This window comes from Puma concolor, chromosome B4 (assembly GCF_028749965.1).
Source record: "Puma concolor isolate L17-30 chromosome B4, mPumCon1.1.hap2, whole genome shotgun sequence".
NCBI classification, from domain to species: domain Eukaryota; kingdom Metazoa; phylum Chordata; class Mammalia; order Carnivora; family Felidae; genus Puma; species Puma concolor.
In genome coordinates this window covers 138,754,937-138,782,781 of record NC_141673.1, presented here as the reverse complement: position 1 = coordinate 138,782,781, position 27,845 = coordinate 138,754,937, and the positions used below count along the sequence as shown (strand labels likewise).

General features: G+C 45.1%; 2 protein-coding genes and 1 long non-coding RNA gene across 3 annotated transcripts in view; 1 reads left to right on the top strand and 2 right to left on the bottom strand.

Moving 5' to 3' along the window:
* LOC147579554 (uncharacterized) overlaps nt 1-27,845 on the bottom strand; it is a 386,247-nt gene that overhangs the window by 278,728 nt on the left and 79,674 nt on the right. The gene's annotated exons all lie outside the window — the stretch shown is intronic.
* On the bottom strand, nt 126-27,802 carry TUBAL3 (tubulin alpha like 3). Its single transcript, XM_086715046.1, has 4 exons — nt 27,025-27,802; nt 10,884-11,127; nt 3,083-3,231; nt 126-1,521 (listed from the first exon to the last, which is right to left on the bottom strand). Exons 2-4 carry the CDS (start codon nt 10,984-10,986, stop codon nt 577-579), a joined length of 1,197 nt encoding a protein of 398 aa, XP_086571172.1. The 5' UTR covers nt 10,987-11,127; nt 27,025-27,802; the 3' UTR covers nt 126-576.
* NET1 (neuroepithelial cell transforming 1) overlaps nt 26,565-27,845 on the top strand; it is a 60,802-nt gene continuing 59,521 nt past the window's right edge. The window contains exon 1 of the mRNA XM_086715044.1: nt 26,565-26,824. Within this exon, the coding sequence (XP_086571170.1) occupies nt 26,697-26,824 (128 nt within the window). The 5' untranslated portion in view covers nt 26,565-26,696. The remainder of the gene's footprint in view (nt 26,825-27,845) is intronic.

The window sequence follows — 27,845 nt, the reverse complement described above, 5'->3', positions numbered from 1 at the left end:
CACAAATAAATCAACGTTAAAAAAAAAATATTTGAAAGACCCAAGAATATTCTTGCTACTGGTTTGTTTGTATAAACAGCAAACTCAGACGTTAAGGCCCACATTTGGAAGAAAGGAAAGAATGATACTGAAAATATTCATTATTTAATCAACGTACAAAATATAGGCACGGGGGAAAAAACAGTAATAATTAATATGAGCTGTTTTACACCTCAGGAAAGGGAAAGCAAGAGCACTGACTTTAGGGGTTCATGGTCTTTTGTTGCAAAATCCAAGAATAGAGCTAGGGTTCCATTATGAGAAAAAAAAAAAAAAGAAGGAAACATAGAGGTGATCCAGTAGCTCGAAGGACCCCAAACCTGAAAGGTTCAAGGGAGCCGTGCTGAACTGCACTACAGACAAGGAAATCTGAGCTCATTGTTGGTACCGAGCCATCTCATCTAGTGTGGAACTCAGGGTCTTGCTTGATTCGGTTTCCAGTTTCTTCTAATGGGGACATCTACCCGCGAGGCATAGTGTCCTGAAAAGAAAGCACGGGCTTTGATGGAGTCTTCATCCTCACCGGCCACATTTGCCTCAGGGACTTTGCCCCACTTCTTCGTAATCCTTCTCCAGGGCTGCCAAGTCTTTCCTGGCCTCTAAGAACTCGCCTTCGTCCATGCCTTCTCCGACGTACCAGTGTAAAAACGCCCTCTTGGCGTACATGAGGTCGAACTTGTGGTCCAGGCGGGCCCAGGCCTCCACGACCGCCGTGGTGTTGCTCAACACGCACACAGCCCGCCGGGCCTTGGCCAGGTCCCCTCCTGGCGTCACCATGGGTGGCTGGCTGTTGATGCCCACCTTGAAACCGGTTGGACACCAGTCTACGAACTGCACAGAGTTCCTCAGCTTCGTGGCTGCAATGGCTGCATTCACATCTTTAGGGACCACGTCCCCTCTGTAGAGGAGGCAGCAGGCCATGTACTTCCCCAGCCGAGGGTCGCACTTGATCAGCTGATTGGAGAAGTCAAAGCAAGCAGCGGTGATGTCGGACACGGAGAGCTCCTCGTGGTAGGCGCTGTCGGCAGAGACGATGGGGGCAAAGGCTGTCACGGGGAAATGTATTCTCGGATACGGTACGAGGTTGGTCTGGAATTCAGTCAGGTCCACATTCAAGGGCCCTTCAAACCGGAGGGAAGCAGTAATGGAAGAGACCGCCTGACCTATCAGCCTATTAATGTTGGCATAAGAGGGGCGTTCGGCACCGAGTTTGTGGTGGCAGATGTCATAGACGGCCTCGTTGTCCACCATGAAGGTGCAGTCCAAGTGCTCCAGGGTGGAGTGGGTGGTGAGGATGCAGTTGTAAGGTTCTACGACAGCAGTGGAGATCCTGGGGGCCGGATAGACTGAGAACTCCAGCTTTGTCTTCCTGCTATATTCTGCCGCGAGCCTCTCCATTAAGAGAGATGTAAATCCCGATCCAGTCCCTCCTCCAAAGCTCCGGAAAATCAAAAATCCCTGAAGCCCACTGCAGTGCTCCGCCTGGGGAAGTAAAGGAGACGTGAGAATGGGCCCAACGAAGCCAGAAGCAGTGAGAGGGGACACTACGAGCTCCCCCGAACAAACAAAACCTTCACAAAGGACTGGTCAACCGTGATCAACGCCACAGTAACACATGCGAGCGTGTGGAGTAGGGGAAGCGCTTTAGAATTTTAGTGTAGGCAAAACCTGAACATCCACCTGTCGTTAGCTGCCCTCCACGGATTTATCTGCATGTGATCTAAAGCAAGGTCTTTATCAGTAACAAAGACAAGAAAATGACTGGCAAAATACTGAAGCAACAGATCCCTCCCCCTCCGCCAGTAGATGAAGTACTTATCACCTCTATACCCAGTCTACTCTGTGGGTGTAAAAGGCATCGCATTACTTAAGGATTATGTCAAACACCAAAACAGGTCCTAGACAAAGGATTCTCCAGATCCCCGAAGAAGAACTGACTGTTCGTAAGTAGGGTAACTCATCTCCAGGTAGGATGTGCCTCTTGTTAACTTCACAAATAGTGGGATGCTACTGGAAAAGGACGAGTGTCCAGATGCTTTGAAAGTCTGTGATAACAAGATAAGCCACGAGTTGGGCAGAAGCAAGAGTGGAAGAGGGCTAATCCTTAAAAAGAAGGACCTCCTGCCATTTGTACAGCATGGATGGATGTTAAGGGCATTACGCTAAGTGAGGAAGTCAGACATAGAAAGCCAGATACTGTATCATCCCATTTGTACGCATGGATCAAACTCATAAAAAGGGAAAGTAGAAGAGTGTCTGCCAGGGGCTGTGGGTGGGGGCAACCCAGAGTCAACGGTTGCAGGGCAGAAACTTTCAGTTAGAAAGTGAATGAGTTCTGGGGATCTAGCGGGCAGCACGGTGACTCTAGTCCACAAGACTGTATTGTATGCTTGGAAGCTGCTAAGAAATGGGGCGCCTGGGTGGCTCAGTCAGTTGAGCGACCGACTTCAGCTCAGGTCATGATCTCCCGCGGTCACGGGTTCAAGCCCCACGTTGGGCTCTGGAGCCTGCTTCAGATTCTGTGTCTCCCTCTCTCTCTGCCCCTCCCTCCCTCACACTCTCTCTCTCTCAAAAATAAAGAAGCATTAAAAAAACTAAAATAAAAAAAGGAAGTTGCTAAGAGAGATCTTAAACGCTCCTACCACACGCACACACGTTAACCATATTCCCGCAATCGCTGTACAGGACAGGTGTATAAAATCATCACACGTACACCTTAAATTTACACAATGCTGCGTGTCAGTTAGACCTCAATAAAGCAGTGGGGGAAAAATAAAACATTTCCCCATAAATCTAGAAAAAAAAAAACCCAAAAAAGGGCAGATGGGGCTATATATAACAAGGGTAAAGGTCTCTTCGGCCCTTCCTACGGAACAAAGCGTAATCAGAGCCAACATACGGTGGCTTCACGACTTTGCGCATCTGCAGGAGGCTCCAAGGGGAGAGGCTGGATGCCGTGATGCCTGTGCTAGAAAATGCCGGTCCCTTGGGAGGTGGGGCCCAGGCACCGGGGCACCTGTCTAGGGAGAGGGGAGCCACTTGCCAGCTTTCGGATCCTCTCCAGCACGAGGTCGATGATGCCCACGCCGACAGAGTAGCGGCCTCGGGCATAGTTGTTTGCCGCGTCTTCCTTGCCGCTGACGAGCTGCTCCGGGGGGAAGAGCGAGCGCTGCTGGCCGGCTCGGATCCCATCTGCAGGGGGAGACGAGGTCAGCGCGCTCCCATCTGCAGGGGGAGACGAGGTGGGCACGCTCCCATCTGCAGGGGGATACGAGGTCAGCGTGCTCCCATGGGCAGGGGGAGACGAGGTCAGCACGCCCTGCTCCGAATTCTTGCACGGCCCAGGACCCCGACTGCTCCGTCCTCCCGTGTGGTGGACAAATGGCTTGAAACCACGGAATCACCCTTCCTTAGTCTAGGGACGGGTGTCATTATTCCCAGATAAGCAGAAAGTATGTTTCCCTATCACACACCCTTCATCAGTTCCTTAGGGCTGCCGTGACAAATGACAACAAATTGGGTGGCTTCAGATGAGAGAAATCTGTTCTCTCACAGCTCAGGAAGTCGCACATTAGGGTGTTAGCAGTGCTGGTCCCTTCCGGAGGTGACAGGGAGAGGCTGTTCCATGCCACTCTCCTGGCTTCTGGTGACCTCTGCCAGTTTGGGGAGTTCCTCTGAGTGTACCTGCATGACCCCAGTGCCTGCCTCTGTCACACGTGCCATTCCCCCTGCCGTGTCCCCTCTTCTTCCCATAAGGACACAGACCGTGGGATGTAGGGCCGACCCCCATCCAGTGTGACCCCATCTTAACTCAGTACAGCTGCAAAGACCTTATTTCCAAATGAAGTCACATTCTGAGGTTCTAGGTGGACACAGATATTTAAGAGACACTATTCACACCCATCACACACCCTGGGATCACGCTGGCATTTCAAGGCCAAGTACGTCTATCCACAAATGGCCAACTGCGTGCCAGCAAAGCAAGGAAAAGCGTACCAATCTAAATCATTAGTAGGATGCAAGGAAAGAGGCTTTAACAAGGAAGGTGTGGCCAACTCAAACACTCACACAACTCAAATGCAGTTAACATAAATGCCTAAAACAGGGAAACGGGTTACGATACTGGCAATCTTCAGTACAACCAAGCGCAACTCCTGCCTACTTTTGTTGCCTTTTAGAAACCTGGGCAGCATGAGGAAATGCCAAGACACATGTGTCCCAGGTCCATGTCCCCCTCCCCAAATTTAGAACCATCCACATAGCGCACTTCCTGAAGAATTATGTTGGAGGGCTAAGCAGGCTCTGGGGACGCTGCCCTGGTTACAGCGGGACACTGCACGGCAGCAAGGGCGTGTGTCCAAGAATCCGGTTCCTGCATTCAGGTTCTCCTTCCCCATTCAGCTACGGGGCAGTCACTTACCATCCCTAAGCCTCCATTGTCGCATCTCACAAACATGGATAATAACAAGACCTGCCCCATTGAACTGTTACAAGGATTAAATGAGATCACAAGGCACAACACGCAACCCACAGGAAACCATTATAAGTAATAATGATACAGGGGTGCCTGGGCTCAGTCGGTTGAGCTTCCGACCTCAGCTCAGGTCATGATCTCGCAGTTGACGGGTTCGAGCCCGGCATCGGGCTCTGCGCTGACAGCTCGAAGCCTGGAGCCTGCTTCCGATTCTGTGTCTCCCTCTCTCTCTGCCCCTGCCCTGCTCGTGCTCTGTCTTCTCTCTCTCTCTCAAAAATAAAAACATTAAAAAAAATTTTCTTTAATGATGATACAATTAGCTCAGGACATGTATTTATGCAAATACCACATTGGTCCTGTCACCAGATACCTGTAGTTCATTTCAGAAGATCACTGCCTAAGAGGAAATGAGCCAATGTCTAAGAACAAGATGGCTCTCTCAACTCACCTTGCTCCCCTGAACATCACCATGAATTTCTAAACCACAATTTTGTACACCCCCAAATACTTAAATTTACCAAAATTTATTTAAATGAGTTTTAACATACGCACACCAAAAAAAAATAAACAAAAAACCCAAAGTTAAGGTTTTTAAAAGATACACTTATAAACAAGATAGAAGTGGGCATATAATTCTGGGTGGACTCTGCTCTTCACCTAAAAGTCTAAGGCTGAATTCAGCCTAAGAAGGGAATTTATAGCATTCTGGAAGCCCGGTTCTTCATGATAATGTCCACTTGAGATGCTGAAGGTAGTTCCATAAATTCTTTCAGTAAAATCGACTTTTCCAGAGATCAGTGATTATAGCACTGCCATTCGTGAGCACACCCAAACTGTCTGCTCCCTTCCTGGCACCTTTTCCACTTCGCTCAGAGACACGAGTGATCTAGCCCAGCGTCTTTACCTAACCAGCACCCTCAGGAAGTGAAGTGGTTTTTAAAAAGGATGATTTGACATTCCTTGCTTCCTTACTTCCAAAGCTGTTCGGCCCCACTCCACCTGAAATCCTTACAACTGTCTCCCCCAAAATCTTAAAGTTGCCAAAAGCCTTTCTCCAACCACACCTCCTAGCCCACGACCCAGCCCGATGGTCTTTCTGTACCATTGCCCCCCTACTCGGCCCCAAGTTCCTGCCACACGGAACTCCTGTGACACGTGCAGGTTCCTCCAGGCCTCTGTGAATCTGTCAGTGCTGCTCCCTCGGGAGAAGACGTCGGATGGCTCTCTAGTTACTCGCCCCTTCGTCGGGGATACCTCTGCACCTTGCAGACATTTCTGTTGTTACTAGGTGGCATCGTACAACACTGACGTTTTTTAGATAAAAAATAATCAACCGCTGGCAACTTTATATGGTTCGGCTTAACACAGGTGTTCGTGTTGCTACCACCATTTACATTGTCTGCTCCACTAGCTTATGCTGTTTCGTTGTTGTTGTTGTTAAAAGAGAATGGCTCTTCAAAGCATAAGAGACTCTTAAAAACTGAGAACAAACTGAGGGTTGATGGAGGGTGGGAGGGAGGGGAGGGGGGGTGATGGGTATTGAGGAGGGCACCTTTGGGGATGAGCACTGGGTGTTGTATGGAAACCAATTTGACAATAAACTTCATATATTGAAAAAAATAAAAATAAAAAAATAAAAAAAAATAAAAAAAAAAAGAGAATGGCTCTCATTAGTATGCAAATCTGGGATCAAACCCAGTTCTACCCTCAAAAGTTCAACGATCTAAGGCAGGTTCCAGAACCTGCCCAAGACTGGGCGGCTTCATCTGTTAACTGAGGATAGCAAGGTTTCCTGACAGAATACTAAAGGGATTATAGGAAAATATCCGTGCAGTTCCTCACTGATACATGGTACTGCTATGGACTGAATGTTCGTGTCTCCCCAAGGTCTGTCTTGAATAGGTGTTGAAGCCCTCACCCCCGGTGTGATGGTGTGGGGAGGTCACCAGGCCATGGGGGTGGGGCCCTCGTGAATGGGGTTAGTGCCCTTGTCAGAGGACAGAGAGCGGATCTCTCTGCTATGTGAGGACATGGCAAGAAGGTGGCCATCTGCAAAGCCAGAAGACAGCGCTCATCAGAGACCGACCACGCTGCCACCCCGGTCTTGAACTTCCAGCCTCCACCACAGCGAGAAATAAATTCCACCGTTTAACCCCTAGTCTACGATATTTTGTCACAACAGCCTGAACTCACTAGGACGGCAGCAGGGAAGGGATCAATATTCATTCATCCGTCTACTCCCATTACCTAGATGGATGAATGTTCATTGAACTTTGCTAAATTCCTTCTCACCACGACCTTGTGCTCCCGGTAGTTTCTTTTCCCACTCCTCCTCCCTTCGTGTTACTTTCACGGGTCTGCTCACATAGCCTGGCCCTGTGACGGGTGATCAGAGCCGGAGGCTTGCCGCCTGCCCCAAATCCTTCCTCGCCTGGTCCCCACCTCACGGGTACCATCCACCCCAGCTTTGTTCTCGGCCCCTTCAGACTCACACTTTGGCACACTCCCCACACGTCACTTGACCCTCTGTCCTCCTCTCCAAACATGTCTTAAATCTCTACTCCTATCTCCAAGGTCTCACACACCATCACCCCATTATTCCAATCAGAACTCCTCAATGAGCACCTTCCTCCCCGTCACCAAATCCTTGGTCACTACCCCAGAGAAGAGAGGGAAGGAGGAGAAGAACAACCCACCCTCAGTCATGGGGCCCCTCAGCCACTCTGAACCGTCCCTCCCTCCCCTCTCTCCCTTGTTCTGCCTATGAATATCTTTAGTAGAATTCTACTCCACAAACACAACCTAAACTTACCTTTCCTTTACTCAAAACCACTCAGGCTGGCTTTGGAGAACATCAGCCACTTTCACAGCTTTTTAGTACTAACTCTATCGGGTAACTTTTCACTGAACACCTCTGGTTCCCCATCTTCTAAGGGGAAGGGACCAACCTGCAGAGCCTTCAAATTCCTCATGCCCAAAACTAGGTCGCCTTCTGGAATTCCTACCTCATTTCTCAACCCCATTATTGAAACAGCAAAATCTGGGGGCGCCTGGGTGGCGCAGTCGGTTAAGCGTCCGACTTCAGCCAGGTCACGATCTCGCGGTCCGTGAGTTCGAGCCCCGCGTCGGGCTCTGGGCTGATGGCTCAGAGCCTGGAGCCTGTTTCCGATTCTGTGTCTCCCTCTCTCTCTGCCCCTCCCCCGTTCATGCTCTGTCTCTCTCTGTCCCAAAAATAAATAAATGTTGAAAAAAAAAAAAAAAAAAAAAAAAAAAAAAAAAAAAAGAAACAGCGAAATCTGGGAGACACCCCTGAATTCTCTCAAGAACATCCATTGGCAAATGATCCATTCCTGTTTCTTTTTTTATTTTTTTTAAAGTTTACTTACTTATTTTGAGAGAGAGAGAGAGAGAGAGAGAGAGAGAGAGAGAGAGAGAGAGAGAAAGCACGCACAAGCAGGGGAGAGGCAGAAAGAAAGAATCCCAAGCAGGCTCTGTGCTGTCAGCACAGAGTCCGACACGGGGCTTGAACCCATGAACCATGAGATCATGACCTGAGCTGCAACTGAGAGAGTGAGATGCTTAACTGATTGAGCCACCAGGCGCCTCAATCCTCTACTGTTTAGACCCCTCTCAAATTGGTATTCTCCATTCCAGTCCATCCAACACAAAAATCTTGTAACTTAATCTACTCTCTTTCTAGATCAGTACTTGGCACAGAGCAGGTGCTAAAGAAATATTGAATACAGGAATGAATACATCTCTGTGATTAATATTACTGAAGTATAGTTCTAAATCTGCCATTCCCTTGCTCTAAGTCTTTTTATTTCCCATCAGATTCATACCACACATATTATTCAAGGAAATTCCATAGTCTGCCTCCATGCCAGTTTAAGTCTTCTGTGACTCCACTATATCAACATCCTCTCCATTTTCAAGCAGAAACAATATTCACAGGTATCTGAGTGTGTCTTTGCTCGTGTTTTCCATTCTCTTTCATCTGTGAACTGTTAAAAGTCCTCTTACCCCGTCTTCAAGATTCAGATGGACTATCACTTTGTCCATCAAGTCTTTTCTGATCTCTTCCAGAGAGGTAAGGCTCTCGCCCTCTCTTCCTTCAGCTCACCCTCTCTTCAAGGCCTTCCTTGACATTCTTTTAGAAAAAGCACCTCCCACCACTTGGACAACATTCCCTACCCCTACATCTCTGCCTTATTTTTCCCCATCCACCGATCACCATCAGGCACACTATTTGGTTTTTATAGAACTGCCCACGACTAGAATATGGGCTCCATGAAGAGTACGACTACATACACCTCCAATGTCAAGGACAGTGCCTCACACGTATGAGGCTCTCTTAGTTGCTGAAGAGAACAAGGAAAATCAGCACCTTCTCCTCCAAGCTGGAGCATACGCCTCTTTGTTTGGGCCAGCTCCTGACCTTCTCTTTATGCTATATTCCAGAGGACTGGGAATTTCTTCTGGTTTCTTCCTGCCTCCTAGCTCTTCCCTGACTTGCTCAGCTCCTGATCCCAGGTCTTAAACCTCCAACTGGCCCAGCGTCTTCGGATTGGCACAAGTTAAAATACCTGCTACAATATTCATAATTCTGAGATGTGGCCTCTCGCGTTGCTTCTTTAGTTACATTTACCGCAGTCCTCTGGGGACATATTCCACTCCGTCCGGGTTTTGGGGATACCAGACTGCAAATGAAGCTCATGGCTGCAAAGTCCCACTTGTCAGAAATAAAAATTCAGATATTCTCTTCGGGCACTGATAACTCAGAGTCCAAATACAACATAACTGCCTCTCTTAGCCTCAGACTAGCTTCGCCTGTTCTTGAAGCCACCGCTATTTCCTTATTTTTAATTCTTTCACATCTAGCAAATACTGAATCTGTCTGCAGGCATCCTGGCTTCAGCGGTTCTCATGTTTCCCTCATAATAACCCTTTCCAGCTTCTGCTTCCCACGGGCACCAATCAACCTTCAGTGTGATACCTGATCTGACATTGTTCTGATCAGGAAATGAACTCTAATCCAGCACGTACAGACTGCATTTTCCAAGGATGGCCACCAGAGTATTTCTCATCTCACGTGTGCTTCTCAAACCTCGCTCTTGGCGCATCAAGAGGTGAGGTCTTATACTCCCTTCCTCAGTGGATCTCTGTTTGTAATGGCCTTGACCCAGCGAATAACAGCGGGTCAACACCCTTCCAAGCCTAGAGTATTAAAATGCCATGGACTTTAGCCTTGTGCTCCTGGGATGCTTGCTCTTGGAACCCCGCTGCCGTGCTGTGAGGAAGTCTCGGCAGCCCGCGGGGAGGCCCGTGGCCCCCACAGCCCTGACCCAGCTCTTAGCCAACAAGCCAGCACCAACTTGCCAGCCATGAGGGTGAAACACTTCCAAAGTGGATCCTCCAGGGGTGCCTGGGTGGCTCGGTTGGTTGAGCGTCCGACTTCGGCTCAGGTCATGATCTCACAGTTTGTGAGTTCAAGCCCCGCGTCGGGCTCTGTGCTGACAGCTCGGAGACTGGAGCCTGCCTCGGATACTGTGTCTCCCTCTCTCTCTGACCCTCCCCTGCTCTCACTCTGTCTGTCTGTCTGTCTCTCTCTCTCTCTCAAAAATAAATAAACATTAAAAAAATAAATAAAAAAAGAATTCTTCAAAGTGGATCCTCCAGCTCCCACTTGAGCCTCCTTAGGACACCCTGTAGAGCAGAAAGCACTGCCCTCTGAGCCCCGTCCAAACTGTAGAGTCATGGACAAAACAGTGATCATTATTGTTTCAAACCACTAATTTTGGAGGCAGTTTATTACACAGCAGTAAATAATTGGATGCATAATACCAAACCCAAATCCACCCTCCTCTCCAGGCTTTCCAAGTCAGTAAGACTCCTTCCTCCCCCCAGCATTTCTGTAGACCCATTTCAAGTGCTTACTCAAGTCTTCCATTATCATAACGTTGTATTCATTTCCCCCACAATTAGAAGATTTATTTGGCTCCTTGCCTCTTCAGAATCATGTTCGGGTCATGCCAAATTTCAGATTCTTTGTCAGAAGCTTCTAGCAACTGGCTTTCCAATCCAGGAAAAGATCTGATCTTCTGTCACAACAGATGTGTGTGGAGAAACTCACAAGGTTTGAATGTGTTTTATCACATAGGAAAAGAGAGCTAAGCTAGTATGCCCTCTGGGTATGTTTCATGCTGACCACCTTACGTGGTCACGAGTGACCTTCTAAATTTAAAAAGGGTCCCTGTGATCCTGTTGAGATAGATCCAGTGTAATCTGATGATCCCAGGCACTCGTACTGGGTTTGTTTGCTGTGGTTGTGGACCTGGTTAAGCACACTAGAACGCCAGCCCCACATTACCTATAACAGTTGGCTCCAGGTCCGTGAAGAGGGCTCTGGGCACGTGCTTCCCGGCTCTGGTCTCACTAAAGAAGGTATTGCAAGATGCGCCCATATGCTCCATTTTAGCATTCTCCACCTGATCCTTTTTACTGTCGAGAACAACGCCGTCTGGCTGGATTCCATGTTCCAGGCAGTAGAGTTCCCAGCAAGCATCCCCAATCTGGATGCCAGCTTGGCCAATGTGAATGGAAAGGCACTCCCTCTGAAATAAGCCATAGTAAGTTAGAATGAAGCAGGCCTTCTTAGGTAACACACGCTCTGTCCCTCAGTAATTCTGCTCACAATTGAGAGAAACCAACTAGCTGAAGCCAGCAACAGAATGTATTATAAAGCTAATGAAAAGAGTCTCACGGAAAGCAAAAACCAGGCTGCAGGTAAGCTTTAGGGACAATTAAACCAAGGACTCCAATTTCACTAAAAGGTTTCTTTCAACAATGTAATTTAAGTGCCTATTGTGCAATGGGGCTAAGAACGAGGTAAGGCTATATACATGTTAAATACCATATATGTATAAAATCAAGCTGCGTCACCCAGAAAAATAGCTGCTAGTTACTGGAAAGGAATAAACCCCGCCCCCTCAAAAATCAATTTATAACCTTGACACGTATTAAGACCCAGTGCACTTTAAAGTGCTACCTTTTCATATCTTGAGATTTTATGTTTACTATTCAGATGTGCTCCGAATAAGGAAGGATGTTCTAAGCATAAAAGTAGTGGAAAATTTACCAAGGAAACTTACATGTAAGGGATTTAACAACCCAGAAATGTTTAGACTCAATACTGTAATAAACAAACAAACATGTTGATGTATGTAAAAATTAACTTACATATAGTCCTTCACATTAAGGGCTATAGATAAGGCAATTTTATATACATTAATTAAAAAAAAACACTTGTGGGGTGCCTGGCTGGCTCAGTCAGTAGAGCACGTGACTCTCAATCTTGGGGTTGTGAGTTTGAGCCTCACGTGGAGGGTAGAGGTTACTTTAAAGTAAAATCTCCTTTTTCCCTAGACTTCAATAGTTTTTTATTTTATGTATTTTATTTTATTTTATTTTATGTTATGTTATTTTATTTTATGTTATTTTATCTTATTTTGTTTTGTTTTATGTTATATATATTTTACCACAACAAAATTTTAAAAAACACCTCAAAACCCTAGCATAAGGTATACTCCATAAAAGTACTTTTTTTGTTTATACTTCTGGAAATTTCCCACATATACACATGCATACTTAAAAACACTCAGAAGCGTAACATACATGTTACTATACATCGGGTTTCTTTTTTACCTATTAATACATGTTGGAGAGCTAACCATTTGTTTGCATAAAATAGTTTATTTTTATTTGTATTTATTTAATTCTTTTTTTTTCTTTAATTTGAGAGAGAGTATGCATGCAAGTGGGGGAGAGGGTCAGAGGAGGAGAGAGAGAAAATCCCAAGCAGGCTCCACGACCAGCACGAAGCCCAATGTAGGGCTCGATCTAATGACCCTGGAATCATGACCTGAGCCAAAATCACGAGTCAGATGCTCAACCAACTGAGCCACCCTGGTGCACGCATCCCCAAAATAAAATCTTCAAAAAAAAAAAAAAACCCACTTATGATACCTAGTAGGTAAATAGGCAAATGACATACATAAGTGGATTATTAAGAAAAGAGTCTCAAATACAAAGATTTAGGCACACTGGCACTCACAGCATTATTTAGAAAGTGAAAATCAAGAACCAGTCTACATTCATGTATCGTTGGGCATTTTCAAAAGGGTTAAGTAACCCTTGAATATTTTTGACATGGGAAATGCTTATGATAAATTATCAAGTAAAAAGGTATGTAAGTTGTATAGTTGTATACAAAGTATGATATCAAATACATTAGAAAGTAAGCATAGATATTGTTTTAAGTTTTTAATTTATTTATTTTGAGAGACAGAGAGAGTGCAGGTGGGGGAGGGGCAGAGAGAGAGGAAGAATCCCAAGCAGGATCTGCACCGACAGCACACAGCCAGACACGGGGCTCGAACCCACAAACGGTGAGATCATGACCTAAGCCGAAATCAAGAGTCGAACGCTTTACCGACTGAGCCACCCAGATGCCCCAAAAAAGATCTTTAAAAATGCAAAAAAAACCATTAAATATTAACAGCAGTTGTGTCTGGACAGTGATTATTTTTCTTGTGTAAAGTCTACTGTTTTCTACCACCCTCATTGGCCTCTACTCTCCCTCCTACTTTTAAATCACCATTCACATCTTGTTCTTAAAGGCCACCATCTAACTTTCTTGATAATTTACACAGACACGAATATTTGCTCCTCTGAGAGAAGGAAAGAAAAAGTTACATCCTGAAAACCGCAAGGACAGCAGTTGGGGATTTGCACGTTGTTGGGTTTCGGTGGCTAGTGGGCATGGGACAGGTTGAGACTCAACAACAAAAAGACCACTCAGTCCAGGGAGGGAGGGAGGCAGATCTGGCTGATCACAGCCCTGCAGTCAGACTTGGACTCTGTTCCTGTTCCCGCTGCATCAAGCCCGTGTACTTTGTCTCCTTGATTCACAAGGTCTGACACAGCCCTCTCTGCTTTATGAGGGATTCAAGTTCACAGCTTGAATACCACCTCCCCCTTGTTCCTTCTCTGTGCAGCTACGGGTCTCCCGTGACAAAGGCTGTGAGCTCAATTTAGAAAGCACCTCACTAGGGGTGCCTGGGTGGCTCAGTCAGTGAAGCGTCTGACTTCGGCTCAGGTCACAATCTCACAGTTCGTGAATTTGAGCCCTGAGTCCGGCTCTGTGCTGACAGCTCAGAGCCTGGAGCCTGCTTCAGATTCTGGGTCTCCCTCTCTCTGTGTGTGTGTGTCTCTCTCTCTCTGTGTCTGTCTCAAAAATAAATAAACATTAAAAAAAATAAATAAAGCACCTGACTCAGTACCAACCAATATTCCCACCTCTGTATGGCATATAAAAATCAAACAACATGTTCCATCATAAACCAGCTTCTAAGACTCTTAAAGCACAGCCTCATCCCTCCCGTACCTGCTGGGCTTCCAACGATCTCTGCACATCAGCTACTGTAATCAGATCAAAGCTCCCTAAATTTAGGTAACAGTGTCTTCACAAGGTCTGTTACCCAAGTGATTCAGACATAGGCATGATAATGTCCTTTTGGGACTCGCCAGGAATACTTGGCCCAAGAAGGACCAATCAAGACATAACTGTGTCCCAAAGTACAGAAGGCTATCTATACTTTCTGCTTCTCTTAGCCTTTCCCTCCTTTCGGAGTATCTGCTAAATATTAGTCACACTATAAAATAAGACTGTAAACTGCCCACCAAATACCAATACTGGTAAGTCACTGCACATTCATAAATGCTGCTACCGTGGCTATTTGAATTACTAGGAAGGCACTATTTTCTAATTCACTTTTTATTTTGAGATAAAGACAAGATGGGGCGCTTGGGTGGCTCAGTCAGTTAAGCGGCCGACTTCAGCTCAGGCCATGATCTCACAGTCCGTGAGTTCGAGCCCCGCATCAGGCTCTGGGCTGATGGCTCAGAGCCTGGAGCCTGCTTCCGATTCTGTGTCTCCCTCTCTCTCTGCCCCTCCCCCGTTCATGCTCTGTCTCTCTCTGTCTCTCAAAAATGAATAAATGTTAAAAAAAAAAAAGACAAGTTGTAGATTCATACATGGTTGTAAGAAACCATAAAGATCTCGTGTACCCCTTACCCATTTCCCCCAGCAGAAATACCTTGCAAGACTACATATATCGTACAATATCACACCCAGAATATTGAAAGTGATTCAGTCGAGACACAGAACGTTTCTGGGACCACAGGGAGCCCCCACGTAGGAAGGCATCATTTCTAAGAACAAAACAACTTAAAACATCCTTAAAATGTTGAAGAGAGAGTCCAAGGGGCTAAGAACATCGAAGATAAATAAGCAGTATGAAAGGCTGCTTCCATTTAAGAATTCAAAATTCTAACATACTAAAAATTACTGAGACTGGCACATAAGATACTAAAAGGCCAGTGGATCTTAAAAGATGATCCCCAGGCAGGAATTATAAGTAACTATGTTCATTGTTGTCCCCTGAGAACTGAAATCAAGAGAGGACAAGGAGATAGATGTCCGTGTACTTTACCCGGCCACGCGTTTATGAGCTTAGCAATGGTGACCTGGGTCTGAAGTCCCCAGAAACTCTACAAGCCTACCTAAAAGTGAAGCAATTTGATTTCTACAGAAAACCCAGCATGCCAGGTCTAAAACAAACATGGAACAAAAGGAAGGAGGGCTTCCTGCTTCAGCACTTCAATTAAGAGCAGTGAACAGGGGCACCTGGGTGGCTCAGTCCAACTTCAGCTCAGGTCATGATCTCACAGTTCATGGGTTCAAGCCCCATGTGAGGCTCTGTGCTGACAGCTCCAAGCCTGGAGCCTGCTTCAGATTCTGCCTCTCTCTCTCTCTCTTTCAAAATACAAATAAAATTTAAAAAAAAAATTAAGGAAAAAAGGAGTGAACAACTGCAAATCAACCAAGCTTCTCCTAAAAGCTGCAAAACTACAGATGCATGGGATGAGAGCTTATCCAAATCTGCCTCAAACACAGTTATTGAAAGAAACAAATGGCCTCCTTAAAAATCTCTTCCTTTTTTATTAAGACTTTATTAAGGATGGTTTGGTAGTGAAGTGGGCCAAATATGATGGGTAAAATTTGCTAGCACACCGAAGCGACAGTGATAACAAGGTAGGGGACCATAGCCACTTACCATGCTGCTCTGGAGGTGCCCCACTGGCCCACGGTAATGACAGAGGCACACACCCAGGCGGACTTTATCACAGGGCAGGAAATGACTCCACCTGGGGGCTGAGACACCTGCTTCTCTTAAAGGAGTCCAGCCTCCCCTCAGTCTTTCCATTCTCTTAAAGGGTCTGTGCGGGACCTGAACACCCTGGGAGAGTCTGTGCACAACTACAGATGACTTAATTGGAGATTACCCAAATTTGCTTCCAACTCAAGCTTACTTTTGTTCAAAATAACAAATGTCTTCTTAAAAAGATCCTCCTCTCCTATTAAGAATGTATCAAGCATGGATGGGGAAAGATGATGAGTAAAATTTGCTTCAATAGCAATTAGTAAATAGCTAGAAAAATAGCTTTTTCTAGTATATAAGTACTATGTGAATGTCTTCTCCTTAAATAAGATTCAAACAGGGGCATCTGGGTGGCTCTGTCGGTTAACCGTCCAACTGTGGCTCAGGTCATGATCTTGCAGTTCATGGGCTCAAGATCCACATCAGGCTTTGCACTGACGGCATGGGTCCTGCTGGGGATTCTCTCTCTCCTCTCTCTCTGCACCTCCCCCACTTGCACTCTCTCTCAAAATAAATAAATAAACATTAAAAAAAAAGGTGTTAAATTTTTCCATTATGATTGTTGACTTGTCTGTTTTTCTTTTCTGACAATTTTTTGACAATTTTTGCTTTATATATTTTGAGGCTGTGTTATTGAGAGCATGTAAATTTTAAATTGTTATATTTTCTGTGGAATTGAAATGTTTTATCATTTTAAAATGACTATATCTACTAATGATTTTACCTTAAAGTCTTTATTATTGAATATTTTTTAAAAATTTTTTAATGCTTATTTTTGAGAGACAGTGAGTGAGAGAGCATGAGAACATGAGTGCGGGGGTGGGCAGAGAGAGGGAGACACAGAATCCAAAGCAGGCTCCAAGCTCCGAGCTGTTAGCACAGAACCCGACACAGGGCTAGAACCCACGAGCCGTGAGATCATGACCTGAGCCAAAGTCAGACACTTAACTAACTGAGCCACCCAGATGCCCCTTTATTGTTGAATGTTAACATCACTGCTTTAATATAGATTTCTTGGTTAGTATCTGAATGATGTCTTTCCCATCTTTTTACATTCTTAAAAATTTAAAAACCTTTCAGTATTGTCATATTTTTATGTGTCTTTTGTAGGCATAAGGTAACTGATTTTTTTCTATGTATCTTTATTTTATTTATTTATTTTTTTAACGTTTATTTATTTTTGAGACAGAGAGAGACAGAGCATGAACGGGGGAGGGGCAGAGAGAGAGGGAGACACAGAATCTGAAGCAGGCTCCAGGCTCTGAGAAATCAGCACAGAGCCCAATGCGGGGCTCAAACTCACGGACCGCGAGATCGTGACCTGAGTTGAAGTCGGACGCTTAACCGACTGTATCTTTGTTTTTTTTATTTTGAGAGAGAGAGAGAGAAAGAGAGAGAGTGAACAAGGGAGGAGCAGAGAGAGATGGAGAGAGAGAATCCTGATCAGGCTCCACACTGTCTGCACAGAGCCCGGCGTGGGGCTCAAACCCACAGACCATGAGCTCATGACCTGAGCAGAAATCAAGAATTGGATGCTTAACCCACTGAGCCACCCAGGGGTCCCTCTATGTATCTTTTAATCGAAGAATGTAGTGCACGACATTTAATGCAATAACTAATATAGCTGGGTTTAGATATCTTATTTGGGGCCTTTATCTTGTTTGTCCCCATTTTCTAGGTTATCTTTTGTATCCTTCCTGATCTTCTTTTGAACCATCGAAATGTATTTAAGCATGCAGGGAACTATTGCTGTTGTTTTAGAAAATCAACCTTTGCTTTAGACTTCCCCACATATTACCATTTTCTTTGCTTTTCATGCCTTCTCCCATTTCAGAACTTTTTTTTTTTCACTTCTTCTGCCTGAAGTAAGTCCTTTAGAATTTCCTTGAGTGAAGTCTTTTTCTTTTTTTTTTTTTGCTTTTGTCTGAAATACCTTTATTTCACCCACCTTCCTGAAAGGCATTTCACTGGGTACGGGAATTCTATGTCGGTATTTCTCCCTGAATCCACTGGCTTGTGGCTTCTGGTACAGCCTATGAGAAGCTGTCCGTAAAAATGTTATTCCTTTGAAGGTCTCTCTGGCTGGGTTCGAGTTTTTAGCTCTGTCTTTGGTTGCTTTAGGTTTACCATCATGTGTCTTTATGTTGATTTCTTTACTTGTCCTACTTTTGATCTGTTGGGCTTAATGATCTGTCAATTCATGTCTTTCTTAAGGTTTAGACAGTTCTCGTTATCTTTTTGAATATGGCTTTCTTTCCATTTTCTCCTTCCTCTTCATTAGACGTTTTTTACGGTGGCTTATACATCTCTTAATATCTCCTATTTTCAGTCACTTTGTATCTCTCTGCCACATCCTGCTTAATTTCTCCAGCTATCCTCCTGTTCATCCACTGTCTTTCTCTGGCTTTCCCTAATCTTTTTTTTAAGGCCACACACTGAGTTTTCAATTTTAATTATTGTTCTAGAATTTTTTTTTTCCCAAATCTGCTGCATCCAGTTTTTTGGTAATTGACTATTTTGTGATGATATTTTCCATCTTGTCTTCTATTTGTTTAGACACAGTCACTGTAGATGTTTCCTAATCTGCATGATTATTCGACAAAACAAACATCTTTGCAGGTCTCTTTCCTCTGTCAGTTATTTATTTATTTATTTTTAATGTTTATCTATTTCTGAGAGAGACAGAGCTCAAGAGGGGAAAGGCCAGAGAGAGAGGGAGACACAGAATCTGAAGCAGGCTCCAGGCTCTGAGCCATCAGCACAGAGACCGATGCAGGGCTTGAACTCACACACCGTGAGATCATGACCTGAGCCGAAGTCGGACGCTTCACCGACTGAGCCACCCAGGCGCCCATGTCAGTTATTTTTTCTGATTCTTACCACCAGTGGCCTTTTTTCCTTGTGTGCTTGCTTTTGACTGTGAGCTTCTGGTTTTCTTTGAAAACTTATTTGAAGTCTTTGAGGTCTGGGATGGACACGTTTCTCCAGAGAGGATTTGATTTGCATTCCTTCTTCAAGTCATGTAGGGGTATCATCTGTTTAAATTGATTCACTTGAGTTTTAGTTTTCAGTCCATCCAAGGGAAGCAACTTGGGGTTACTTTGTAATCTAAGGCCAGCTTGTGGCTATAAAATCCCTCCCAATACCCTGCTGTGCTCAACACCAGGGAAAATCACCTTGTCTCTCTTGGGTGTTGAGAAGCTGGGGTGCGTTTACCCTTATTCTAAACGTATTTGGGGAGTTGACCATTATGGAGAAGGGTCTCCTATGAAACGGTCTTGGATTGGGCCCTGGGCATTGGTCGCTCTCCCTCGTGTGCCCATTGAGTCCATGAAGAATGAAGTGTCCCCGTTTGGCAAACATCCGTAACACAAAGGGGATTTCTGGCTTCCACTCACCTCTCTCATTTCGTAAGAAATGGCCTACTAATTCTTTACTATCTTATTCATCGGTGCTTTCAGTATGTTCCTTTGTACTTTATTTGGGCAAGTTTTCTTTTACTTAGTGGACAAAGCGGTCATGATAACTTGTCACATCCTGTTACTAGAGCAGGAACTCCAATCACTTCTTTTTAAACTTGCTGTGGATGCACCTCTTTTAAAAATGGTGAGAGTCTCTGTCTTTCGTTAGGAAAATGTAGCATATTCACATTTCTGTGATTACAATATGCATGGGTATACTCTTGTCTTACTTTATGTTTTCCACTATGTTTTTTATTACTTTCCTCCAATTTGAAAGACTGATTAAATTTTCTTTGTACCACAAATTTTTCGCTCATGGTTTGTAAGTTGTAACACATTTTCCAGTACTTCTATTACTTTAAAATTTAATGTGCAAATTTAATTATATACATTAATGTATATACTTTATTTTGATCTTACATATTTTAGTCTTTTAGAAATAAATTGCCCCCAAAACATGCACACACACACACACACACACACACACACACACATTTTCAATCTTCCCCCTTTTATTTTTAATATTTTTTAATGTTTATTGAGAGAGAAAGGGAGAGAGAGACAGAGTGTGAACAGGGGAGGGGCAGAGAGAAAAGAGGGAGATACAGAATCTGAAGCAGGCTTCAGGCTCTGAGCTGTCAGCACAGAGCCCAATGTGGGGCTTGAACTCACAAACCACAAGATCATGACCTAAGCTGAAGTCAGACGCTCAACCGACTGAGCCACCCAGGCACCCCAATCCTCCCTTTTAAATGCCCATCCTCACCCCCACAGTTTCCAAAATTGATAATATCTGGAATTTTAGTGTCATTAAAATAAATATTTTACATTAGCCATCAACAATTATTTAGGCATAAATAGAAATCGTACTGCCTTCTTCACACACTACTGCTTCCTGTATCCCGTTTATTCTTTCTTATTGGATTTGTTAGTCATGTTGCTGGATTATACATGCAAGTAATTCTTTCAATTTTGCAAGTGGTACATTTGATAGCTTCTTGCATATCCAAAAATGTGTTCATTTTTCCCCACCCTTAAATAACAATTTGTTTGAATATGAGATTTTAGGCTCCAAATTTTATTTCCTCAAAACTCTGAAGATACTGACCATTATTCCTTCTTTCCAATGAAAAATATTGCACTGCTCTGAATCTTTGTTCCTTGGAGATAGCCTATTTTTCTCTGAGAGCTTTTATGATTTTTCTCTTTATTTCTTCTAACATGAACATTTCCATGATGTATCTATATGCAATCTTTAAATCACCTCGTTCCATACCTGGAGGACTCTTCTAATCTTCAGGTCATATTCTTTCTTGGGTCTGAGCTTTTTATTTATTTATTTATTTGTTTTCTCCTCTCCTTATTGCCTGTTCTCTCTCCTGGAACTGTTGTTGGATGTAAGTTGAAATTTTTAATTCTGCCCTTTTGACTTTTGACTTCTTTCATGCTTTCCTTTTCTTGGCTCTCTGCATTATATTCTTGGAAAATTCCTCAGCTACAACTTTTGGCCAGTTCATTTGCTTTTCATCTGTGTTGGTCCTGCTATTGATATGTCTTTTGGTTTACTTTATATTTTAAATGACCAGAATTTTAGTGTGTTTTTTTTCCATGGCTGAATTGGCATCTCACCTTTCCCTTTGAAGTCTTCTTCTGTTTGCTTTATTTACTCTCTTTCCTTGTGTCCTAATTCTTCCCTCTTTCGGATTTTGAGGTCTGTCTCATTGTGAAGGTTTTCCTTAAATCTTTTAACAATCACTGTTTTGTCTTTTACCCAGTTTTGTCTTAGACTTCTGTTTTCCAGCCTGTGCTATTTTCTACAGCCTGCTTCTAGTTATAAAGGGGGAGGGTTGGAATGTACCGCCAGTCGGAGTGGCTTGTATCTCTCTTCTGGTTTAGTGTTCCCCATCCTCCCTGGAATATTCAGCTTCCTGAGGCACTACTCCGTATCTCCAGCTCCTGGATCCCCACTGCATTAGCCTGTGGGCAAGTGTACTCCACATGCAGAGGAGGGGGAAGAGGCCAACTGACACCCCTTCTCCAAATGTACCTCCCCATTTAATCACCCCAACAAATCACTCAAATTCCTTCCATATCTTGTATCTGTTGATTCTGCCTGGGGAGCTCCCTTAATCATGTGCTCTCCAGCAGTTTTCTCCTGAATTTATGAGTTCTAAGCGTTACAGAATTTGATCTTCATGAAACCAGTCCTGTCTGTCTCTACCTGCCAATAATCCCCCAAATTTTTAGGGTTCTGATCGTTCCATGTAATAAAGACAAAGAGTAAGTCTGTTCCATTTTATAAAATCAGAATCTGGTTTATTTTGTTGCTGTGTCAAATTTCTCCCCTTGGCCCCTGATATTTTTAGTTTGAGACAAGGTAAGGGAAAATCAGAAGATCTGAGTATCTCATTTCTGGCCATTGGTATGTTTAATTTTTTACTTTTTTTTTTCATTTTTTTAATGTTTATTTATTTTGAGAGAGAAGGAGAGAGAGGGAGAGGGAGAAGGAGAGGGAGAGGGAGAGAGAGAGAGAGAGGGAGAGAGAGAGAATATGAATGAGTAGGGGAGGGACAGAGAGAGGAAGACAGAATCCCAAGCAGGCTCCACACTGCCAGTGCAGAGCCCGATGCGGGGCTCGAATCCACAAACTGTGAGATCATAACCTGAACTGAAACCAAGAGTTGGACACCTAAATGACTGAGCCACTCAGGCACCCCTAATTTTTTGTTTTTAATACTCAACCTCACTTAGAGCTATGATTAACTTAAGATTTGCAATTAGAACAAAATTAGAAAAATCTCGTTTGTAATGTAATTTAGGAAACAGATCCTTTTTTTTCCCTTTTATTTTAGTAATTCCTTTATTCCTTAGAAGACTAAATCTTAAAAGAATAAAGTTTCTTCAACTAATAATAATTGGAATTTCAAGTCTGGAGAAGTCTTCTGCTGTGATGGTTAGTTTCATGTGTCAACTTGGATAGCCCGTGGTGCTTATTCAATCAATCACCAATCCATGTATTGCTATGAAGTCATTTTGTAGATACCGCTAACGCTGACAATCAGTTGACTTTATGTAAATATTACCCTTGATAATGTGGGTGGGTCTCACTTAATCAGTGGAAAGGCCTTAAAAGCAAAACAGCACTATCAGCTTCAGCTCCTACCCAAGAGTTGCCAGCCTGCCAACTTCAGATTTTATAGTATCCACAATGACATAAACCATTCCATGAAATAATCTCCACAGATACATAACATGCGACTCCATTACCTCGTATACATATAAACATATACTTAAACCTCTCTCTGTATAAATCTCCGATTTTCTATAAATATAAACATATACATAAACGTATTTATTACTAGCTCTGTTTCTCTGGTAGAACCCTCACTGACACAGGCGTGGCTGTCCTTCGGTCCTGAGAGAGAGTGAAAGAAAACTTGCAAGTATGAAAGTGTATGTTTATGGTTAGGATTTCCTTTCTTTACAAAGTTCCTCCCTTAAGTATTTTTTAATATAGGCCACTTATTTGCTGGCTAAGAAACTAAGAAGAAGAAACCTTCTAAGTGAGAAATTCTTGTTAAACAAAAATTCTTCAGCTCTGAGAAATAATTCCCATTGATACACTGACCTTTCTGAAGTTATCTTTGCTAATTCTCTGTTGGCGGCCCAGGTGGCCACAGCCAAAGTCACTTTCCATTGTCATTCCCTCCCCCGTGGTGCCCACATGCCTACCTTGTTCCCCCTCCATCCTCCTCTCCCATTGCTAACATAATTCAGTATTTTAAAACTTCAGTGGCATCTTCTTAAGACAGTCTAAGCATGAAACAAATTAGCCCCAATCTACTTCTAATTAGTAATGCTTTTCCTGGTTACACATTTTTCCCTCCAAGTTTCATTCTTCTTCTTTTTTTTTTTTTTAAGTTTATTTATTCATTTAGAGAGAGTAAAAGAGAATGTGAGCAGGAGAGAGGCAGAGAGAGAGAGGAAGAGAGAGAATCCCAAGCAGGCTCCACGCTGTCAGCGCAGAGCCCAACGTGGGGCTTGAGCCCACGAACTGTGAGATCATGACCTGACCTGAAATCGAGAGTCAGATGCCTAACTGACTGAGCCACTCAGGTGCCTCCCAAGTTTCATTCTTCTTAAACCCTCCAGCTAGCACTCCAGGTTCCAATTTTACAGTTTTTCTCATTGACATATCTAAAAGCAAACCAATATAGCAAATGATGATAGATAGATGCAAAAAATGAACAACTTTCACTTCACGTACACACAAACACACGATAGATTTTAAGACACAACAAACCTGATTTCAAATAGTCTGCCCCGTTGTGCCAATCAACACTCTTCTGCTGGTCCGGTGAGATTAGTGAAACTTTTCTTCATAAAGCAAGTTTACCGTAAAGTAACCTCCTCATTGGCAGTTTAAGAAAGCACAGCCTTAACAGCTTTAAGACACGAGTCTGAGGACTCGCTGGAAGAACAGAAGTAAATCCACGGCACAGAGTGGTCAGGCAGACGGTCAGAAGTGACAGGATGAATTCTCGGGATTCTTCCTCTACAACCCCACTTATACACCAGCTAGTACACACTGTGTGACCCTGCTGGTTGCTGAAACAAGCATGATATGTATCACTTGGTAAGCAGGTTTACAAAAAGAGAGTTTGACTTCTTTAGAGAATATAAGAGAATAGGTTTTAGAATTCTTGATTTGGGTCCTAATTTGTATTAGTATACTAGTCGTTGAAATGATCTGAGAACATCCCACAAGAGAATGTTTGTAAATCGCTGTTTGGGTGGAAACCAGCTACTTCAGCGTGCCTGGCTCGCTCAGTTGGAGGAATGAGGCTCTTGATCTCAGGGTCGTGAGTTCGAGCCCATTGTTAAGCCCCGCTTAAATAAATAAACTTTAAAAAAACAAAGCTCTTTAGACAGCATTTCTGTACTGTTTTACTCTAACTGCCGCAAAGCAATATTTTCTTTTTTAATTTGGTAGGGTAGGATAAAGTAAAATATCACAACATGATTCTTATAACACAAGAATTTTTCCTTGTGGTATAAATGTAATTCAAGTTCAGCATCTCGTGATTTAAAAAATTATAAAACACAAGAAAGTAAAAATAATAATAATACTCATACTCTGACTACCTAGAGATATCTTAATACATTGATCTCATCTTCCTCCTCCGTTAAATCTCTTATAATTCATAACTCAGGATATACTGATTATACCTCTATAGTCCATGTTTTTATTTAAAAATTACGGTATACTTATCCTATTACACACTTCATAGTTCATTTTTGTTGACTGAAAATATTTTTTCCATGGGGCACCTGGGTGGCTCAGTCAGTTGAGTGTCTGACTAGCTCAGGTCATGATCTCACAGTTCGTGGGATCAAGCCCACGTTGGGCTCTGTGTTGACAGCTGGGAGCTTGCTTGGGATTCTCTCTCTCCTTCTCTCTCTGCCCCTCCCCTGCTCGCTCTCTCTCTCTCAAAATAAATGAGTAAACATTAAAAAAAAACAACAAAATATTCTTTCCAGTGGGTCAATGATAATTAACCATTTCCCCATCATTATTTATTTAGACTACCTTTACTTTTTCTGATATTATAAACATCAATGCCATTAATATCTTCACATTGCAGGGAAAACAAAATTTCAATTCTACCCTCTCAGTGTGTCAGGCTGGGCATGAGAGTTAAAATGACAGAACACAGGGGCGCCTGGGTGGCGCAGTCGGTTAAGCGTCCGACTTCAGCCAGGTCACGATCTCGCAGTCCGTGAGTTCGAGCCCCGCGTCGGGCTCTGGGCTGATGGCTCAGAGCCTGGAGCCTGCTTCCTATTCTGTGACTCCCTCTCTCTCTGCCCCTCCCCCCTTCATGCTCTGTCTCTCTCTGTCCCCAAAATAAATAAACGTTGAAAAAAAAATTTAAAAAAAATAATAATAAAAAAAATAAAATAAAATGACAGAACACAGATTAACAGGGGAAAAGCAAATAAATTTTCACATGTACATGGGAGCTCCCCAACCCCAACAGGAAAAAGACGATCCAACGAAATGGCAAAACCTTAGTGCTCATATAGTAGGTCAGATGAAGAGAGGCAATCGTGCAAAAGTAGCTAAAATACATGAGGAGACCAAGGGAAGATAAGTTATTCTGATAAGTGCTGTTTGTACAGAATTCTCTGTACACCTGTCCTTGCAATCTCTGGTGATAAGAAGATTCCTTTCTTCCTGGCACAGGGACAGCAGCTGCTCACATGGAAGTTTTATCTCCAGTTTTTAGAAAAGTGGAGATCAGAATGTCCTTCTTGTACCTGGTGTTCTTCAAGTGCCCACAGCTCAAAATAATCCTAATGTCATATTCCCAGCTGGCATATTCTACCCTTTCATGTATGTATAATTTTATTCCTTAGGACAGATTCCCAGAAATGGAATCATAGTATCAAAGGAGAAGTTATTTTTAATGTTTATTTATTTTTGAGAGAGAGACACAGAGACAGAGCACGAGCAGGAGAGGGGCAGAGAGAGTGGGAGACACAGAATCCGAAGCAGGCTCCAGGCTCCCAGCTGTCAGCACAGAGCCCCAAGGGGGGGGCTTGAACTCACTAACCCTGAGATCATGACCTGAGCCGAAGTCCAACGTTTAACGGACTAATCTATAATAACCCGAAAGAAGTTATTTTTAAAGACTTTGAGACATAAAAAGCAATATTTAAAATCAAAGAATGTGCTATTTAACAACCGTCTTTTTTATTTAAGGAGGCCCTTTATTGGATGCTGAGCTTTTTGCCGCCTTCATACACTTAGAGGATGAAGGCACCTTCACTCTCTTTTGCTAAAGAGAAAATGTCTCTCCCTTTTGGGAGACAGGACGGCTCATAATTCGGTCTTAGTGGTTTCCTAGAGACAGCCCTGAGAACACCTTTCCACCACCTTTGGTAACTGGGGATTTATCTCACATGAATAATTTAGCGCGTATGCGGCCAATAACGCCGCATCAGTTTGGGTCCTTACTCTCGATCCCTCTTCTCCCCCAATACTAAGAAAGATCTAAAGTGCTTCCAATCTGCCGTGGCCTGTGGCTTAAGTCCTAATGAACACTGAAATAGGTAACGGGCCTTGGGGATTTAGAATTTGGGTCTGAACTAAATCCAAGGCCATCCAGGAATCTGCAGGACCGACCCCTTCACCATCCTGCCTGGCCCCGTTCCATTTAAGCGCCAAAAGGGCGGGACTTCACGTTTCCTAGCAACCGCCCGCTGCCCCCCGATTGGCTGGGCGCCGCACGGCCGCCATTTTCAAACCCCGGAAGATGGCGGCGGCGGTGGCGGCGCACTCCTGACAGGAACTGCTCTCCGGGCAGCAGTGGTCGGGCGCGGTGCCCGACCCAGCGGGTCCCCCGGGCACCCGGCCACCGCCCCACCCCCCTCCGCGCCATGGAGCCCGAGCAGGCTGCCCAGAAGCAGCCCCGGCCGCGGAGGCGAAGCCGCCGGGCCTCCGGGCTCAACGCGGACGGCGCCGCGGGACCTTCGGCCGACACCCCCAGGCCGGGGCCCGACGGCCGGTAAGCGCTGGGGGCCGCAGCGATCGGGGACCCGGGCGTCCGGTCCGAGCGCGGGGGTGGGGGGGGAGGGACGCGGAGAGGGGCAGCTGCTCACCCCCCTCCTCCCCCTCCGCGTCCTCCTGGTCCTCAGGCGGGGCGCGCGCTGCTGACCCTCCTCCTCCTCCTCCTCCCCCTGGCGGGGGCGCGGGCTCTTTACTCACCTCCTCTTCCTCCTCCTGGTCCTCAGGCGGGGCGCGGGCTGCAGTCCTCCTCCTGTTGTTGCTGCTCCTCCTCCTCCCCCATCACCCCCCTCCTGCTCCCTCCTCCTCCCTCCTGCCCTTCCTCTGGCCCGGCGCGCGCTGCCCGCTTCCCCCTGCCCCGCCCCTCGCTCCAGGGCGGGGGCGGGGGCGGCGCGGGCCGGCGGAGGAGGTGGGCTCTCCGCGGGCCGGGGGCTGCAGCGGGGGCGGGTGCTCAACGCAAACCCGGAGACCGACCGCCCGGGAGCCTGCGGGCCTCGGGAAGGGGGAGGGGTCGTCACCGGAGCCGCGCGACCTGGAACGGGCGCGAACCTTGGGCTGAAAGCGAGCGTTCAAGTGAGACGCCTTGCGGACGCCTGTCCGTGAACCGGGCACAGCCCGCGGCGGCTCCAGCCTCCCGGCGGGCCAGGTCCCAGCGGATGGTCGCTGGCTTTGTCTGTCGACACACGCTCCCCGTTCTGTGTCGTGTGTCTGGAAGGGTGGCCCCTGAGGGCCTCAGAAGGCTGCGTCTGGGAGAGGGGCGGCGTACAGGAGTACTGAAAGCCTTGCCCTCCCGCCACGCTGTTGGAGGTGGCAGGTGCCGGTTTCTGGCTGTTGGACCTTTCGTCTCTAGGCCCACGTCCTCAGCTGTGAAATGGGGATTCAGCTGGGACCCACTTCCCAGAAGTTGTAAAATGTAGCGAGAATGCGCGTAAGAGGCGTGCGCCGCGCCTCTACACCGAGCGCTCTCCATCCGTGTTAACTGCTTGCTGGGTTTTAAAGTAACAATTCCACCTCTGCGCGTC

Excerpts from the sequence above, each read along its gene's own strand:
- TUBAL3 (XM_086715046.1), bottom strand. The coding sequence starts at position 10,986 with ATGGAGCATATGGGCGCATCTTGCAATACCTTCTTTAGTGAGACCAGA. Across the intron at positions 3,232-10,883 it reads CCTGGAGCCAACTGTTATAG|ATGGGATCCGAGCCGGCCAG; the intron begins GTAATGTGGGGC and ends CTCCCCCTGCAG. Across the intron at positions 1,522-3,082 it reads TGGAGAGGATCCGAAAGCTG|GCGGAGCACTGCAGTGGGCT; the intron begins GCAAGTGGCTCC and ends TTACTTCCCCAG.